Raw genomic sequence first — 17152 nt, forward strand, 5'->3', positions numbered from 1 at the left:
GGCTGGCCCTGCACGTTGATACTCCCTCTTACATATCGAGGCGTCAGTGTGCCGTATCTCGCTGACGGGACACCAGCCGATCGTCATCGCATCCGTTTATCTCCCCCCGGACAAGCCCCTCCTAAGCAGTGACATCGAGTCACTATTCGGCATGGGAGACTCTGTCATCCTGGCAGGCGATTTAAATTGCCACCACACTAGGTGGAACTGCCACCGTACAAACTTAAATGGTAGGCGTCTCGACGCGTTTATAAACGACCTTACCTTCGAAGTAGTCGGTCCCCCAACTCCAACATGTTATCCGTATAACATCGCGCTCCGTCCGAGCACTATACACCTGGCACTGCTGAGGAACGTAACTCTGCGCTTGCGTTCCATCGAAGCAATGTCAGAGCTCGACTCAGACCACCGACCTGTCGTTATGCAGCTCGGTCGCCCCCACAACCCAGTCACAGTTACGAGGACCATGGTGGATTGGAAGAAGCTGGGCAAGTGCTTAGCTGATGCCGCTCCACCAATCCTCCCCTGCGGCCCGGATTCAACTCCATCCCCCGAGGACACAGTCGAATCCATAAACATCATTACGGATCACATCTCTTCCGCGATCATAAGATCCTCAAAAGAAGTCGATGTGGAGGATAGCTTTCATCGCATCAGACTGTCCCCCGAACTTAGGAACCTCTTAAGAGTTAGAAACGCGGCAATCCGGGCCTACGATCAACTTCCCACACACTCAAACCGGATTCGAATGCGTCGTCTACAGCGGGATGTAAAATCTCGCCTAAGCGACGCCCGAAATGAGAATTGGGATAGTTATTTAGAAGAACTCGCGCTCTCTCATCAAGCATACTGGCGACTAGCTAGGACTCTCAAATCCGAAACTACCGTTACTATGCCTCCTCTCGTACGCCCTTCAGGCCAACCACCGGCTTTCGATGACGTTGACAAGGCAGAGTAGCTGGCCGATGAACTGCAAGAGCAGTGCACCACCAGCACTCAACACGCGGACCCCGAACACACCGAGTCAGTCGACAGGGAGGTCGAGCGCAGAGCTTCTCTGCCGCCCTCGGACGCGTTACCCCCCATTACCTCTGACAAAGTTAGAGAAGCGATCGATAACCTTCAACCCAAAAAGGCACCCGGCTCCGACGGCATCCGCAACCGCGCGTTAAAACTCTTACCAGTCCAACTAATACCAATTTTGGCTACCATTTTAAATGCCGCTATGACGCACTGCATCTTTCCGGCGGTGTGGAAAGAAGCGGACGTTATCGGTATACACAAGCCGGGCAAACCGAAAAACGAAACCGCTAGTTACCGTTCGATTAGTCTCCTCCCAGCGATAGGCAAAATTTACGAACGGCTCTTTCGGAAACGCCTCTGGGACTTCTTTACCGCGAATAAAATTCTAATAGACGAGCAGTTTGGATTTCGCGCTAAACACTCGTGCGTACAACAAGTGCACCGCCTCACGGAGCACATTTTAATAGGGCTAAATAGGCGAAAACAAATCCCGACCGGCACCTTCTTCTTCGATGTAGCGAACGAGTTCGACAAAGTCTGGCACAACGGTTTGATCTACAAACTGTACAACATGGGAGTGCCAGACAGACTCGTGCTCATCATACGAGACTTCTTGTCGAACCGTTCGTTTCGATATCGAGTAGAGGGAACTCGCTCTTGTCCCCGTCATCTGACTGCCGGAGTCCCGCAAGGCTCCGCGCTCTCCCCGTTATTATTTAGTTTGTATATCAATGATATACCCCGGTCTCCGGAGACCCATCTAGCGCTCTTCGCCGATGACACGGCTATCTACTACTCGTGTAGGAAGATGTCGTTGCTTCATCGGCGACCCCAGATCGCAGTAGCCACCATGGGACAGTGGTTCCGGAAGTGGCGAATCGACATCAACCCCACGAAAAGCACAGCGGTGCTATTCAAAACGGGTCGCCCTCCGAATACCACTTCGAGCACCCCACTCCCTAATAGGCGCGCAAACACCTCCGCCGTTAGCCCCATCACTCTCTTTGGCCAGCCCATACCGTGGGCCTCGAAGATCAAATACCTAGGCGTCACTCTCGACAGAGGGATGACATACCGTCCCCACATAAAAACGGTACGCGATCGCGCCGTGTTTATACTAGGACGACTCTACCCAATGCTTTGTAGACGAAGCAAACTGTCCCTCCGTAACAAGGTAACTCTCTACAAAACTTGCATACGCCCCGTCATGACGTATGCAAGCGCAGTGTTCGCTCACGCGGCCCGCACCAACTTGAGACCCCTTCAGGTTATACAATCCCGATTCTGCAGGATAGCCGTCGGAGCACCATGGTTCCAGAGGAACGTTGATCTCCACGATGACCCGGAGCTCGACCCCGTCAGTAAGTATCTACAGGCGGCATCGCTGCGCCACTTTGAGAAGACGGCACGACATGAGAACCCTCTTTTCGTGGCCGCTGGAAACTACATACCCGAGCCTGTAGACCGAATGGTAAACCGTCGACGTCGCCCAAAGCACGTCATCACGGATCCTCCTGATCCATTAACGGTGCTTTTAGGCACTACAAGCACCGGTCACCGTATTAACCCACAGACACAGCCCACTGAGTTTCTCGCCGGATCTTCTCAGTGGGTCGCGTTTCCAACCCGGTGGTTGATTCTGCGAAGCACTGCTCTTGCTAGGGTCAGTGTTAGCAATTCTCCGGTTTGAGCCCCGTGAGCTCACCTACACAAGATAGGGTAAGCTGAAATAGTCTCTCAAGGCTATCAGCATACGTAGGAAAAAAAAAACGCTATCGAGAAAGTTAAAAAACTCGCACTAAGCACACTGAGCGTTAGGCAGCATCTTGGCTGTGCCCCCGGAATAGTTGATGTACACAAGCCTAATACTGATTTTCAAATTGGTTCCAAACTCCCTTATTAGCTAACCTACCTACTTGATTATAATTTTTGTTGCTCTGTAGTCTAAGTACTTTTTCTTTTTCTTGGTTAGTCACTAATAAATTGCTTTGAGTGATAACACTGTGTACTTTTTTTTCATTTTTTTTTCCATCAAATAATCTAAGGAACGTACCGGATAGAAAGAGAGGGCTCCAAATGATATACGGAATAAATAAATAAATAATAATAATAATAATTAAACTAGGTAGGTATTTAATAGCGATGATGAGGTAATTTCTTATAGTCTCTCTAAAAATATTCAATCCCACAGATGTTTGTCGTAGGTTTAATAAATAATTTATGTAGGTATACACTTGAAAGTCACTATTCCTACAAATTAAGTTAATATTATTAACACGCACTTAAATTAAATACATCTTATTTGTAAGCAAAAATTTGAAATATCATGTATGGTCATTTTTATTACAATATTTAATTAAAATAATATAATTACATACTTCTGCTTCGTGTCCCAAAAAGCTTAATTAGACTTGATTTCTTTCTTTTATGCGTCATCTTGTGTTTTACATAAGTACTAAATTTAATATTGTAAACAAAACATTTCTCAGTCAGGCTGAAAAACGCTCATAGTTGCTACTAGATGGCGTTAAAATGTCAATTACATTCAAGGTCCCGCTAGTGATGTATTTTAATCAACAAAACTATTATTAATCATAATAGGACACTTAATAGTAGACAATTTAAATTAAAATCATTTGACTCACCTACTTAATTTTATTTATTCCCTTAAAAGGCAGATGAAACCACGGCCTACCTGATGTTAGATAATTACCGATACTCATACTATCAGTCAAACTACTGACATAAATGCGTATGCCCATCACTCTCAGCGTTTTTTTTAAACTTTCAGTGAATTGGTAAACTTATTTTGGGTTCAAGCTAGCTTTTACCACCGTCGTACATACATATATTATATTTATTGCGAAGTGTTGCTTAATCGAATTAGAAGAGTAAGCTAGACATAGGGACTGTTGTACTAAGTACTGAGTAGGGCACTGAGTTTAACTGCGTACACAGTAGTTGTTCATCATCACCATCATCAGCCCACGTTTGTTCACTACTGGACGTAGGCCTCTCCCAATCTACACCACTGAGCTCGGTCTTTGGCTCTCCTCATTCACTTCTTGCCGGCCACTCTTCGGAGGTCATTGTATCACCTAGACAGGGAGCATCCCACGTTACGTTTTCCGCTGCGCTGTCTCTAGTCCAGAGGCCTGGAGTAGAGGGTGATCGTCAGTTCTACGACAGCAGTGAGTACAACATTGGTAATTAACTACAACTACAACTGTACAAATGTTTGCCTGCATTGTTTGATTAAATATTGACATGTGAGTCGTTCCCCAATAATACAGGGTTCGTTGAAGCTTTGGATGTCGAACATCTACTGAATGTTTTGTATTACCCACAGAGTACCTAATATATAAACTACGCGTACGCCAAGTTCGAGTGAGTAGGGCATCACTAATATTAAATAACATAAGCCGAGGACCCGTAGTGCTTGTTTGTGGAATTTATTTTTTGTGCTGCGTAAATTAAAGCATGAAATTTATGTTTATACCGTCCAAATGATAATAAATACGTGAGAAAATGATAACCTTCAGCGGTACAAACGCTTCCTCAGCGCTGGAGGATACAGGTTCGTACAGTGGAAATTGTTTTCAAATTAACTTTGTTTTGAAGTTTTGTTTTGATTTCGAAATAAATTTTAGGCGAAGTCAGAAGCATCTGTGAAAGTGTTTGTAGCGATAGTTCGAATGCCACTGTTCAACCAGGAGGTTCGAACCAACGGCCTCGAATGGATATAGCCTGTGTGTTGGATGTGTCCCACACTTCCAATATAAGTCACCGCAAAAGGGCCCTTGAAGAAGTTCGTTTGGCGGCTGAACTGGTTAATGCGAATCTCCATCATATTCATGTAAGTTTGTTAAGTGCTGTAACCTAAAATTTTGGCATAAATGTGTAGGTAGATAACAGGATTGTCTAAAATCAAACATAAATTACTTATCAAAATCAACATTAAGTGATAAGTAACCATTAATTACTCTAAAAAACATATACATATGTGAAATGCAATAGCTAAAGACCTAAAACATTAAATAAAAAATATGTGCTGTTGCCAAAACTACAACTGATATTACCTTGAGATCTTTAAGCTATCTTCGCCAAACCAAAACATACTTAGAATAGAACATTTTAGTTTTATTTTGTAAACATACTAAACAGATAAAATATATAAGCAAAATTTTGTTCACTTTGATTTGACTGTCACATCCAGATGTAATATCATTAGTTAGGCACTTATGTTGCGGTTTGGACTGTCTAGAAACTGAACTAAACTGAAATCACAGATTGTTTGAATTCCTTGGTTTGATACAGTATATTCTATTAGGAGGGCTTGGAATGATCCTGTTACCTTTGATTTACTACCTACTACCAAGTAAAATGTTTCCCTAGCATCTGCAAACCACTGTTCATAAATCACGTTTACTTCTATCATCTGACTTAAAAAAAAGGAATTTCCATAACATTTATGACCATGTCTTATTCAAATACTTGGAGACTATCACAATGGCTTAGCTATTACTATTGTCGGTGAGTGAAGTTGATAACTTTCCATCATACAAGTATGTGTTCTAAGATTAAAAAGAAAATGGAATTTCAGAATTACTTTTTTTCACTGAACTTGACTCCTTTTGGAATCAACAGAAGAATTTTGTTTTGCATTGTATTTTATTATTTCAAGTTTATCAATAAGAAACTAAATATAATAGGGACTTTCCGTTTATACCGAAAGCAAACTGAAATCACGAGAATAACAATGACATTTATATCTTTTAAAATAATGATTCCCAAATTATTCCAAACGGGGAATGATATAAGTCTTAAAATAGTTTATGAATAACATAAACCAACTAATATTATCACACATAAATTTATGAACCGTATTTAGAAATAATCTATAAAAAATATTAAATCAGATATTCCTTTGCAGTTTGAAAAGCTAGACTTTGGTGAAACAAACGTTCTGGACACATTCTACAATGCCGATGTTGCTCTCGTGGACCTTAGCGTGCAACTGCAGCAGAGTTCGCTGCTGTATCACCTCGGTGTGCGTGAAAGCTTCGATATGAAGGAAAATGTTTTATTATACAATGATGTTGATCCAGACTCCACTTTACGGCTTAAGGTATGCCATTCCATACCTACAAATGCTTAAATTTATTCCAACAATATCTTTTCAACAACAAACTCTTTAACAAACACAAATATGATCATTTGATTTTAACTGTAGTGATTATTGTTTGTGTGTGGGTTTCTTTAGCTTAACGATCACAATATATTGTGTCTTAGTGGAAATTTCACCAGTGTCTCCCGTAATTCCTCCAAGTAATCAACGGTCCCACCGTTTAGTCTGGGACTAAGCAACTAACCGACTGCCTGATTTCAACCCTCTCTAATTCACTTTATTTTTATGAGACTTTGGTCTCCCTTGACTTATCACAGTAATGTTTATTATATGGGCATAAGTAGTGGAACTTCAAATCTAGACCATAAAACAAGGGTAATAAGAAATTACATTACACAACCTAAGTTCATTGTTCACCAGAAAAACTAAATTAAAGTAACATTTGACTGGTGGTAGGACCTCTTGTGAGTCCGCACAGGTAGGTACCACCACCCCGCCTATTTCTGCCGTGAAGCAGTAATGCGTTTCGGTTTGAAGAGTGGGCTAGCCGTTGTAACTATACTGAGACCTTAGAACTTATATCTCAAGGTGGGTGGCGCATTTGCGTTGTAAATGTATATGGGCTCCAGTGACCACTTAACACCAGGTGGGCTGTGAGCTCGTCTACCCATCTAAGAAATAAATAAAAAAAAAACTTTCCCATGACAATATAAATAAATCACTTTCAATGCCTTGAGGACGTCTGCCAACGTATTCCAATAGTCATTACTCTCAATTTGTCAAATTGTCCTGCCCCTGTCCCCAATCATACTACAATGACGGCACAAATACTGTGTATAATTGAATTACAGCTTAGCTCCTAGATTATGGTGCATCGATGTATATTTTTATATGCTTAGCTTTTCACGAAGAAAAAAACCTGTTGTTCTACTATAATATTTTTTTTATTGCTTAGATGGGTGGACGAGCTCACAGCCCACTTGGTGTTAAGTGGTTACTGGAGCCCATAAACATCTACAACGTAAATGCGCCACCCACCTTGAGATATAAGTTCTAAGATCTCAGTACAGTTACAACGACTGTCCCACCCTTCAAACCGAAACGCATTACTTAAATAAAGTTACTTTGATAAATGAACTTTTCACTTTGAACGGCTGCTATCTAGGATACCTACTTAACACGTGAACGACTCCTACGATGAAGTAAACAACATCGTATAATAAAAATCAAACCCGCAATTTTTTTTATTTTGGGATTATTTGATATGTCGTCTTATGACCCCGAAAGCGTACAACCTTGACTATTTCTGTCGCGAAGCAGTAATGCTTCCTTGTTAGAAGGGTGAGGTAGTCGTTGTACTATACAACGGAGACAGGATGCTTAGTGCGAGTTTTTTAACGTTCTCGATAGCGTAAAAGTTAACTCCTATTTGTATGGAGTTGAAACGTTTGTCTACGTTTGCTCCTAGGGGCTCTGCTCCAACTGCATACAAATTTGAGTTAACTTTTACGCAATAGAGAACGTTAAAAAACTCGCACTAAACACACATCTCGTATCTCGAAGTGGATAGCGGCATTTACGTAATGTTGTCTATAGACTCCGGTTACCAACTAACACCAGTTGGGCCGTGAGCTCATTCACACAACTAAGAAATAATAGTAAAAATATCTCTTGTTTTGTAGAACATCACAAATATTGCCGAAATTCAAATTTATAAGCTTCCCGGATACCGATATCGTCTTCCATTGATTTTTCAATTTAAAATTCGGATTACAGTGCTCGTTTATTTTACTGCACCCTAAAAAATAAACAATATTATCGTAATTAAGACACAAATCTTAACTAATAATAATAATAAGCAATCCGAGATAAATTACACACGGTCATCTAGATCTTAAGCAGGATTCTATATATTATGGGAACCAGACTTACTTATATATATTTGAGACTTATATATATATACTTTTAAATACATACATAGAGATATTAAGCACCAAGACAAAGGGCAAACTCGACTCTTAATGTAGTAGAATAAGTTTTCATGTACATTTGTCCCTTTAGTGAACAGAAAAAATACAATGTTGTAATGATGTTGACAAATAAACTAATTCCCTGTTGACCGCAGATAACATAATATGTACTAATGTTGTGGGAAAAACCAGTCCAACACTAGTAATGTTGTAATAAATGAAAGTGTAATAAATAAGCAATTAATACACAAATGCTTATTTAATATATAAAATACTCAGTGAAGTGACGTTAAAATTTAATAAAAATATATTACGTTTTAGTTTTAAACTTTTAGGTATTCTAAATTAGATGGGAGATCCAATCTCTGTTCCAGAGCTCATATCTAAACTCGCTAATAATTTGGCAGTAAGCTAGGACGGTGTTAAATACCGGAAGGCTATACGCTAGAATAATTCACACATACCTAGTGAACTCTTCTCGACTCGTAAAGAAACCACGCGTTTTTATCAATTATATAATTATGTAGATTGGTAGACGTGCTCATGATCTTGGTTAATGGAGACATTTTTAAGTAATACTCTAAGAAATAACATGATACCAAAATCATTTATATAGATCATGACAGCCACCTCTAGATTAGTTTACAGTCCGACTAACTGAAATTGGTGCTCATCTAGAGACCATTTTACCCCTATCATGAGGTAAAGAGATACTGAATTCCCCAGTCATGGTATTTTCGAATGGTACTAATATAATGTGCTCTTTTTCAAACGAATTATGCGAGGAATTTTAGCGATAGGCTTGGCAGAGTGATAGCGTATGCTCCTCCCTTCGTCGATAATCCTCAATGCTGAGGGTCGTGGCCTCCTTTAATAACTTTCTCATGGATTATTCTGCGCCAGCCTTAGCATCGTAGACTGAAGTATTGAGAGAAGAGTGTATCGTACTTACGATCAAGTAGATCTCTGGTTCGTTTGAGGTATTTAGTTAAAAAATCTGGGTATAGGTGCATTATATAATGTGTTATTGTCCGTTTTATCTCGTTACCAATAGTGTTGAACATGAAGTATTTGAAGTACCCAAGAACCTTGTCAAGAACTCGCTGCGTCTTAATGATCAGTAGCACAGTGTAACGAGGGTTAATTCAAATCCCGGAAACAGAAACTACTATTCCCAATTAAATATATATTCAACAAAAGCTCACGAATGACTTGCAGGATGATAGGATAACATCGTCCTATAAATATCAAGTTTAAATTTTTTTTAAATTGCATCGTAGGGCGTTTATAATACGTTCCCACGATTAGGTACCACCACCCTTTTGCCGTCAAACAGTCATTCGCAACAGTTTGACGACGGTCAAGAATTAGGTTTCCGGTGTGTGACGGCATCCAAATTGTGGTCTCTAAAGGCTCCGGTAAACACAGAACAACAGATGAAATCAGTCCATGCATTAAAAAAAAGATTTCCTTGGCAAATGTACCTATTTATTTAACGCATAAAAAATTATATGTTAGCATGTTCAAACATTTCAGATTTATTATTTTAAACTTCACTTTGATAAGCATCTAGAAGAAGAAATAGAACATATGTATTATCTATTTGAAAAAAAAATGAAATGTTATTTCAAAAAATATATATTAAAACTTACGCTTTTATAGCACAGCTGTTTGATTTTCGTCTTTATAGGTAAATAAGGCAAGACATGTAATTAATATATCTATATAAGAGTTTGATTACGTCCGTTATTATTACAGATCTCGCTGCCGAACTTTTTATTCGTATCCTATAAGTTGACGGACGTCGGAACATGCGTGACGACAAATCCGGCGGCCACTAAATTCAAAGGGGAAGACTCTGCCGATCCGAAACAACATTTGACTTTGCGATTGAAGAACATCCTACAGGATGTCGAGGTTCAAACAAAGTAAGTAAACAAAGCTTTTTCTGCTAGATGTCGTCACATTGCATGTTTAATTTAACTAGTGGCCCGCAGTAGTCGAAATTCGACTATAATAATTAATTGAAATTATAAGTTTGAACATTATTAAGGTTCTATTGTCAGAGACTATTATACTTCTTTATTCACAGATTTCGCCAAGACCACACTATAGATAGATAGATAGATAATTTTTTTTTAATATTAGCCATCTGCACTCCTTCCCTATATTATTCTCTGTAAGTGTGGGCAATTTCATACTCCTCCGTCCGCGTAATTTTCGTAAAAAGGGGTGCAAAGTTTTTGCTTCGCCTATTAATATATAGATTTATTTTACATTTTCATCCCTAAAGTCTACCTTAAAAATCGTGCGTCCTTTGCCTCATTATAAGAGGCACTAGGGAGCTAATAGATCTAGACTTCTCAATCATTAGATATGTAAAATATCAAATTCTTTAAAAAAAATTAAAAACGATATCAACTGTAATGTGTTCTAGATATATCTGTGCCATGTCCTTTTATTAGTATAAAGTTTCATTAAACAATTGATTAATAAAATTTTGTCGTAATGTCGAGGCTCCAAGAAAAAGACACAATACCTGAATATTTATAAAAGCAAAAGTAAAAAAATAAAATTTTTGCACGTATTTTCGGCTATAAACTAGTGATGTATGAGCATGCAATGAGTGAAATGCACAGCAGTGATGTATTACAAATATTTCGACCTCATGTCTCAAGGTGGGTCACAATTAACCACTAAATAAGCTCGTTCACGAATTGAAAGCAAAAAATAAGAAATTACGCAATTTAAAAATATAAAAGAATATTTCATTATAAAAAAAAGGCTTATTATTATTAATGATGATTAATAAGTCGTTGGATACAAAACGATCACGTTTGTTTGAATTGCAACAGTAATTTTCAAACATATAATACATGTTTACTTTGAAAGAATCGCGAATGTTTTTGTTTTGTACGACCGTGTATAATGACTAACGCGTCCAATTAAATTGTTGGTATTTTATATTTAGTTGATTATTTCGACCTCTAAGCTTAAAGTCATCTCAGCTAATGAGCCAGAAGACAGTGGTTAAGGGCTTTTAATATTTAAACGAATTGAAACACGGCTTCAATATTTGTACATTTGAATTTTAATATGAAAATTTAAAACATTATGTACACTATTCGTGTGTGTGTTTTTTTGTGTAGATATTAAGTTTTTCGATGTGCAGATCACTTTCTGGAATGTTAAAAGGTTACCGAAGACATCAATCACAGCATGAACGCAACCTAACTTTAGACACGAGGTCTTAATATCAATATATACAATATTATATATACAATATATACAATATTACAATATATACAACAGCCGCCTTAGACTTAGAATTGTTGTGAAATGTTTATACTACCTTTGGGGATAGGAATGAGGATTACTATAGAATAGATAGGGTTTGACTAACGTTTGACTGGAAAGTATGTAATACCTCCGGGTAGGAATGACATACTTAATAGATTTATATTATAATGCATTATTACGCCACCCACCTTTGAGATATGAGTTTTAAGTCTCAATTTTTACATTACAACGGCTGCCCCACCCTTCAAACCGAAACGCATTACTGCTTCACGGCAGAAATAGGCAGGGTGGTGGTATTCACCCGCGCGGACTCACAATACGTCCTACCACCAGTAATTACACAAATTATGATTTTGCGGGGTTTTTTTTTATTACACGATGTTATTCCTTCACCGTGGAAGTCGATCGAGAACGTTTGTTAAGTACGTATTTCATTAGAAAAATTGGTACCCGCCTTCGGGATTCAAACACCAATACATCGCAGTACTTTCAATGTTTCAATGGAAACTTCCAGAGCTCATCTACAAGAGAAATTCCTTTCGGATCTTCGCAAGGCCCGCGAAACGTACAGCGGCCTGGAGCTCGCGAATGTTCTGCACGCGATGCGCCGGAGACTAGACGATCCGGCGGTGCTGTCCGGGGACACGATACTGAACATGCTGATATCGTACCGGGAGATCCAGGACTACGACGCGATCGTTCAAGTCGTCGACGATCTGAAAACGATAATGAATCGTAAAAATTACGTCAACATGCCCATTATTAGGTTCCTGTACGCTTTCGCTATGAACAGGTGGGTTTTAACAATGTTTATTTTGTTTTTATATCAAAGAAACTCTACTGGCGTCTTTTATTTGTGTTGACGCTTTGTTGTTCCATGACCTTTCTATAGAACAATTGGTTTGTTCAATGCTGTACATAATTTAACACGTCGACTGCCGTGTAGGTCACCGGTGCCCTACGCGGCGCACTGAAGTAAATATGTCGATTTCTGTTACCAAGCGCCTGGATTGTCTAACTTTGCCTTATTTTGTTTGTTAATGTATGTTTTAGTCTTTTAGGTCTCATATAAATAGATTATATGTCAGCATCGTTCGGATTCACCTTTCCTAGAGTCTACTAGATATTCCGGCGCCTCAGTAAAAAGATCGAAGAGAGAAATCGACATAATTTCTTCAGTGCGCCGCGTAGGGCACCGGTGACCTACATGGCAGTCAACGTGTCAAAAAATGTTTTTGTTAAATAAAAACCTACTTTATTTTTCTACTGTTAGTGTATAGCGTAACTTTTTTTATCTTCGAAAAATTGCCTCATACATAATTAGAATGAACTTTTTTATTGATAGACAATTTCTATATGATGGTATTACCGACCCGTGCACAGCGTAATCTAATGCCAATATGCTATATATGTAAAAAAAAATTTTTTTTGCTTTAAATATAAACTAAAATATATTTTCCAGACGCAACAAAGAAGGCGACAGAGAAAATGCCCTGAAAGTGTGCGTCAAAGCTTTGGATAAGAAGGAAAACCGATTCCCAGATATGCTTTGTCTTTGCGGACGTATATATAAGGATAAGTTCGTTGAATCTCAACATACAGACAAGGAGAGTTTGAATAGCGCTATACACTGGTGAGAAATTGTAAAATTCATTATAACACATATACTGTTACGACATTCGTGAATATAGTAGGTACGCCATATAAGGCATTACTATGCCCATCTTAAATGAAGAACACGAATGACCTCGAGCAATGATATTAGTTTATCCACAATCTATACTAATATAAAAATCTACAGTGGTTTTTACGGATGTTCCATTATAACTACTGAACTATGCATGCGATTGAATTGAAACTTGGTATCCATGTAGAAAATACATGTACTTAATGGATAGGCTAATATTTATACGAGTGTTGGACTCCCTAATAATAATGACAATAAATAATAATGTTCATTTTAAATGCCCAGCGAAGCGGGCGAGTACGGCTAGTTACTTATAATATCAAACAGTAAAAGGAAAGTTAGCTTAGTATACTGTTGATTTCCTAAAAAAATCTGCTGCACCTAAGTAAAATTTAATGTATTCTATTTCAAGGTATAGACAGGGTTTCGAAGTTCAGCCCAACGAGTATGCGGGCATCAATTTGGCGACGTTGCTCGTCATCGCGGGCAATGACTTCAAGAATTCCCAAGAACTTCAGCACATCGGTAATGCGTTTGGTTTTTCGATAAGCGAACTCTCGGGTCACATTACAGTGTAAATGTTCAGATACCGTCAATTTTCTGGCCTCAAGTCGAAGTCTAAATTGTATTGACAGAACAATTAGTCTGCAAATAGATATTCGCCTTATGACAAAACAATGGCACTTACTCGTGTGGCCTCACAACACGCCCTACGAATTTTGTACAATAGTGGACGTGGTCATGGACAATGTCAATACTGCAAACTGTGAGGCCTAGAGTAGAAGTCTGAATTATATTAGAACAATTTTTTTAAAGTAAGCTCTATAAAATGCAAAAGTATATTATTACTCACCTAAGAAGAAATGTGACTTTCCGATTAACTTAAATAGAACATAAACGAGTGTTATGACGCCGGGAGCGATTTTTCTATCATGTAAATAAGCAAGGATGTATTTAGAAGATTGGTTTTCCAAATTAATCTGTTTTTTTAGTTAGATTTTGCCCTCCGCCTTTTTAAACATATACTTAAACTAATTTTTTTTTTTTATTCCTACCTATGCTGATAGCCTTGAGAGGCTATTAAGTATATTCAATGTACTTTCGCTCGGTCATCAGTCAAGTTTGTTAATACAATTAGTAATTAATCTAAAAACACGAACCGGAAACATAAAATCCCATGTTTTTTTCAGGAATGGTACTAAATCATCTGATTGGGAAGAAGGGCAGCTTGTCATCTCTGAAAGACTATTGGGACGTGGCTACGTTCTTCGAAATATCAGTGCTGGCTCAAGACTACGTGAAAGCCATACAGGCAGCCGAATGCATGTTCAAGTTGAAACCGCCTAATTGGTATCTCAAGTCGACTATAGGCAACATTGAACTAATAAACAGGTATCATTCACACAATCCTAAATAATTTACTCATTTAAAACTTTTGAAGGAACCATTTGACGAATGGTAATGGAGTTGTGTAAATTTTCGATTTTTCTATAATGCGATGTTCCATTGCGTCCTGCGTCCAAAACATTGTTCCGTGAAATTTTTGCATGGCATTTCTCACTCCATACGATTTACTTATGCTCCTTCAAATTTTTTAAATATTTCAAAAATTCGTAATAATGTATTTAGTACTTTAAAATATAAAGTAAACAAACATTTTTTTTAAATTTTATGTGAATTTTTATTTTATTTTACAGATTTAGAAAAACGGAAGAGACATCGCCGGAGCAACAAGTTTTTTCCTTCTGGATGGAATATTTTGTAGAGGCCACAAAGAGCAGCTGCGAGAATATAATTAGATTTCCAGTGAGTGTCCGGATCTTGATCCGTAAAATGATGATATTCTATTTTATTTTTATTGTTGAGATGGGTAGACTTCACGATCCACCTGGCATTAAATGGTTATCACAACTCATAAACAACAACATCGCAAATGCCGTCACCCATCTTGAACATGAGTTTTAAGTCTCAGTTTTACAGTACAACAGTTGTAGTAAAAAAAAACTGGTTACCATCCTCGCTGAAGCCATGGCTTGCGACGAAGGACTCTACGAGTGAATTAACCCACAGACACAGCCCACTGAGTTTCTTGCCGGATCTTCTCAGTGGGACGCGTTTCCGAGCCGGCGGTAGATTCTGCGAAGCACTGCTCTAGCTAGGGCCAGTGTTAACAACACTCCTGGTTTGAGCCCAGTGAACTCACCTACACGTCAAGGAGAAGCTGAAATAGCCTCTCAGGGCTATCAGCATTGGTAGGATTAAAAAAAAAATTTTTTATTCATAATATTTAATGTAATTACAATTTATTTTAGGTAGTAATACTGGAAACAACGAAGATATACATGCCGTCGTACGTAAATGTGAACATGGGCGCCGAACAGAAGTCTATTGAAATACTGAACCTCTGCCTCGACGCCATGCACGGTCAGTGCAGACAAGTGCACCGGTGGTTGTTCACCTCTGACATGATACGCAGCTACAGGTATTACAAACTTTTGTTATTTTTTTTCCAAATTATTAAGAGCTTCAATCCATTTAATTGATGTTATAGTTGAGATTCGATTTTGTTTGTTTATTTTAATGATACACTTTAAATTTTAACGTTTTTCTAAAATGAACTTTTAAAATACAATAACATTTCCCACCAAAACGCTTAAAGCTGTCGATAAAAAAATTCATAAAAACGCTCAAAAATAACTTCAAACAATGGCGTAAATTACTTCGACAACTGACATCCATTACTTGGTTATTTAAAAAATATTTTTATGTTTATTAAGGATACTTCGCAAAAACTTCATTAGTAAAAAAAAACAATTTGTATGATTCCAGTTTATACAAAAGAGACGAAAGATGCCTGTTCTTGTACGTGAGCGAGAATTCAGATGATTTTCAAATATTTTTACCGTCCCAAGCATGTAGGCAACATTTACACGACCTCTTGGGCGAATTAACAGCTGACCATGAGAAAGTCACCGATTTGGACACAAGCGTTATGCAGGATCAGCTAAAGGTGACTGTTCACAATAAAATGCTAGTAGATTTTATTAAAATGTAAAGATTTTCATGATATTTGAATATTTAAAATAATATCATTCAAAACATTGTCGATGTCTTAAGTTGAGATTTAGCTAGAGCGGTAGCTCTTGTTAATATATATAAATATACTGACATAATAATGTTTTGTAAAGCTGTACGACCTGTATTCGCAGATTCTTCTCAATGATGAGACTGCGTTGCGAATCGATAGTTTAATAAATTAAAAACGCCTGTGAAGGATTACTTAATATTTGAAAAAATGTTATTTCTTTGGAGTTACTAGGCTTTTGCCCCAGATCCGTCGTTTTGGTAAATCTTGAGAGAGGCCATTGTGTAGTACGACATCTTTCTGCCATTATTTAAAATACACTACCTAAATAAAACAAGTCATAAGCGAATCTTAGACATAATTAAAACTAAATGAAAACTAACATAATTAAATATTTACATTTTTAATCTTAATTGTCTTTAATTGTCACTATATTATTTCTGATGCTTCGCCGTATACTTTACGGTTTTTAACTTTAAGTCATAAGATGATTATCGACAAATGTTCAAGTGAATTTTTATTCACATAATATTAAAAATTGTTGCTTTGTCGACGACACATTTAATTAATTTAGTTTATAAGAATTGAGCGTGACAATAAGGTCGCATTTTGTTTTCAGTTCGAATACGAGTTAGACGACAACAATAAACGCGTGGTGCTCGGCAAAGGAACGTACGGCGTCGTCTACGCGGCCAGAGACCTCAACACGCAAGTACGGATAGCAGTGAAGGAAATACCCGAAAAGAATTTGGGCGATGTTCAGCCATTACACGAGGAGATACTGTTGCACTCACAGCTGCGACATCGGAACATAGTGCAGGTGTGTATGCGGCGGTTTATTCGTAAACTTTTACTGGTGGTAGGATCTCTTGTGAGTCCGCGCGGGTGGAGAATTGAGAAACAGACAATGTTTATCTATACTAATATTATAAAGAGGAAAGATTTGTTTGTTTGTTTGT

The 17152-nt window shown here is 38.1% G+C and overlaps 1 protein-coding gene across 2 annotated transcripts in view; it reads left to right on the forward strand.

The window, feature by feature from the left end:
* Positions 1 to 4323: 4323 nt before the first annotated feature.
* The window catches only part of ask1 (protein kinase ASK1), a 29523-nt gene continuing 16694 nt past the window's right edge, over positions 4324 to 17152 (forward strand). Inside the window, exons 1-12 of one of the 2 annotated variants that reach the window (XM_012693084.4) lie at positions 4324 to 4600; positions 4674 to 4879; positions 5957 to 6151; positions 9880 to 10049; positions 11936 to 12214; positions 12884 to 13054; positions 13521 to 13633; positions 14299 to 14500; positions 14806 to 14914; positions 15421 to 15590; positions 15938 to 16118; positions 16813 to 17013. In XM_012693084.4, coding sequence (XP_012548538.1) covers positions 4552 to 4600; positions 4674 to 4879; positions 5957 to 6151; positions 9880 to 10049; positions 11936 to 12214; positions 12884 to 13054; positions 13521 to 13633; positions 14299 to 14500; positions 14806 to 14914; positions 15421 to 15590; positions 15938 to 16118; positions 16813 to 17013 — 2046 coding nt within the window. In that variant the 5' untranslated portion in view covers positions 4324 to 4551. The remainder of the gene's footprint in view (positions 4601 to 4673; positions 4880 to 5956; positions 6152 to 9879; positions 10050 to 11935; positions 12215 to 12883; positions 13055 to 13520; positions 13634 to 14298; positions 14501 to 14805; positions 14915 to 15420; positions 15591 to 15937; positions 16119 to 16812; positions 17014 to 17152) is intronic. The other variant, NM_001201582.1, reaches the window with a different exon arrangement.

This window comes from Bombyx mori, chromosome 12 (assembly GCF_030269925.1).
Source record: "Bombyx mori chromosome 12, ASM3026992v2".
NCBI classification, from domain to species: Eukaryota; Metazoa; Arthropoda; class Insecta; order Lepidoptera; family Bombycidae; genus Bombyx; species Bombyx mori.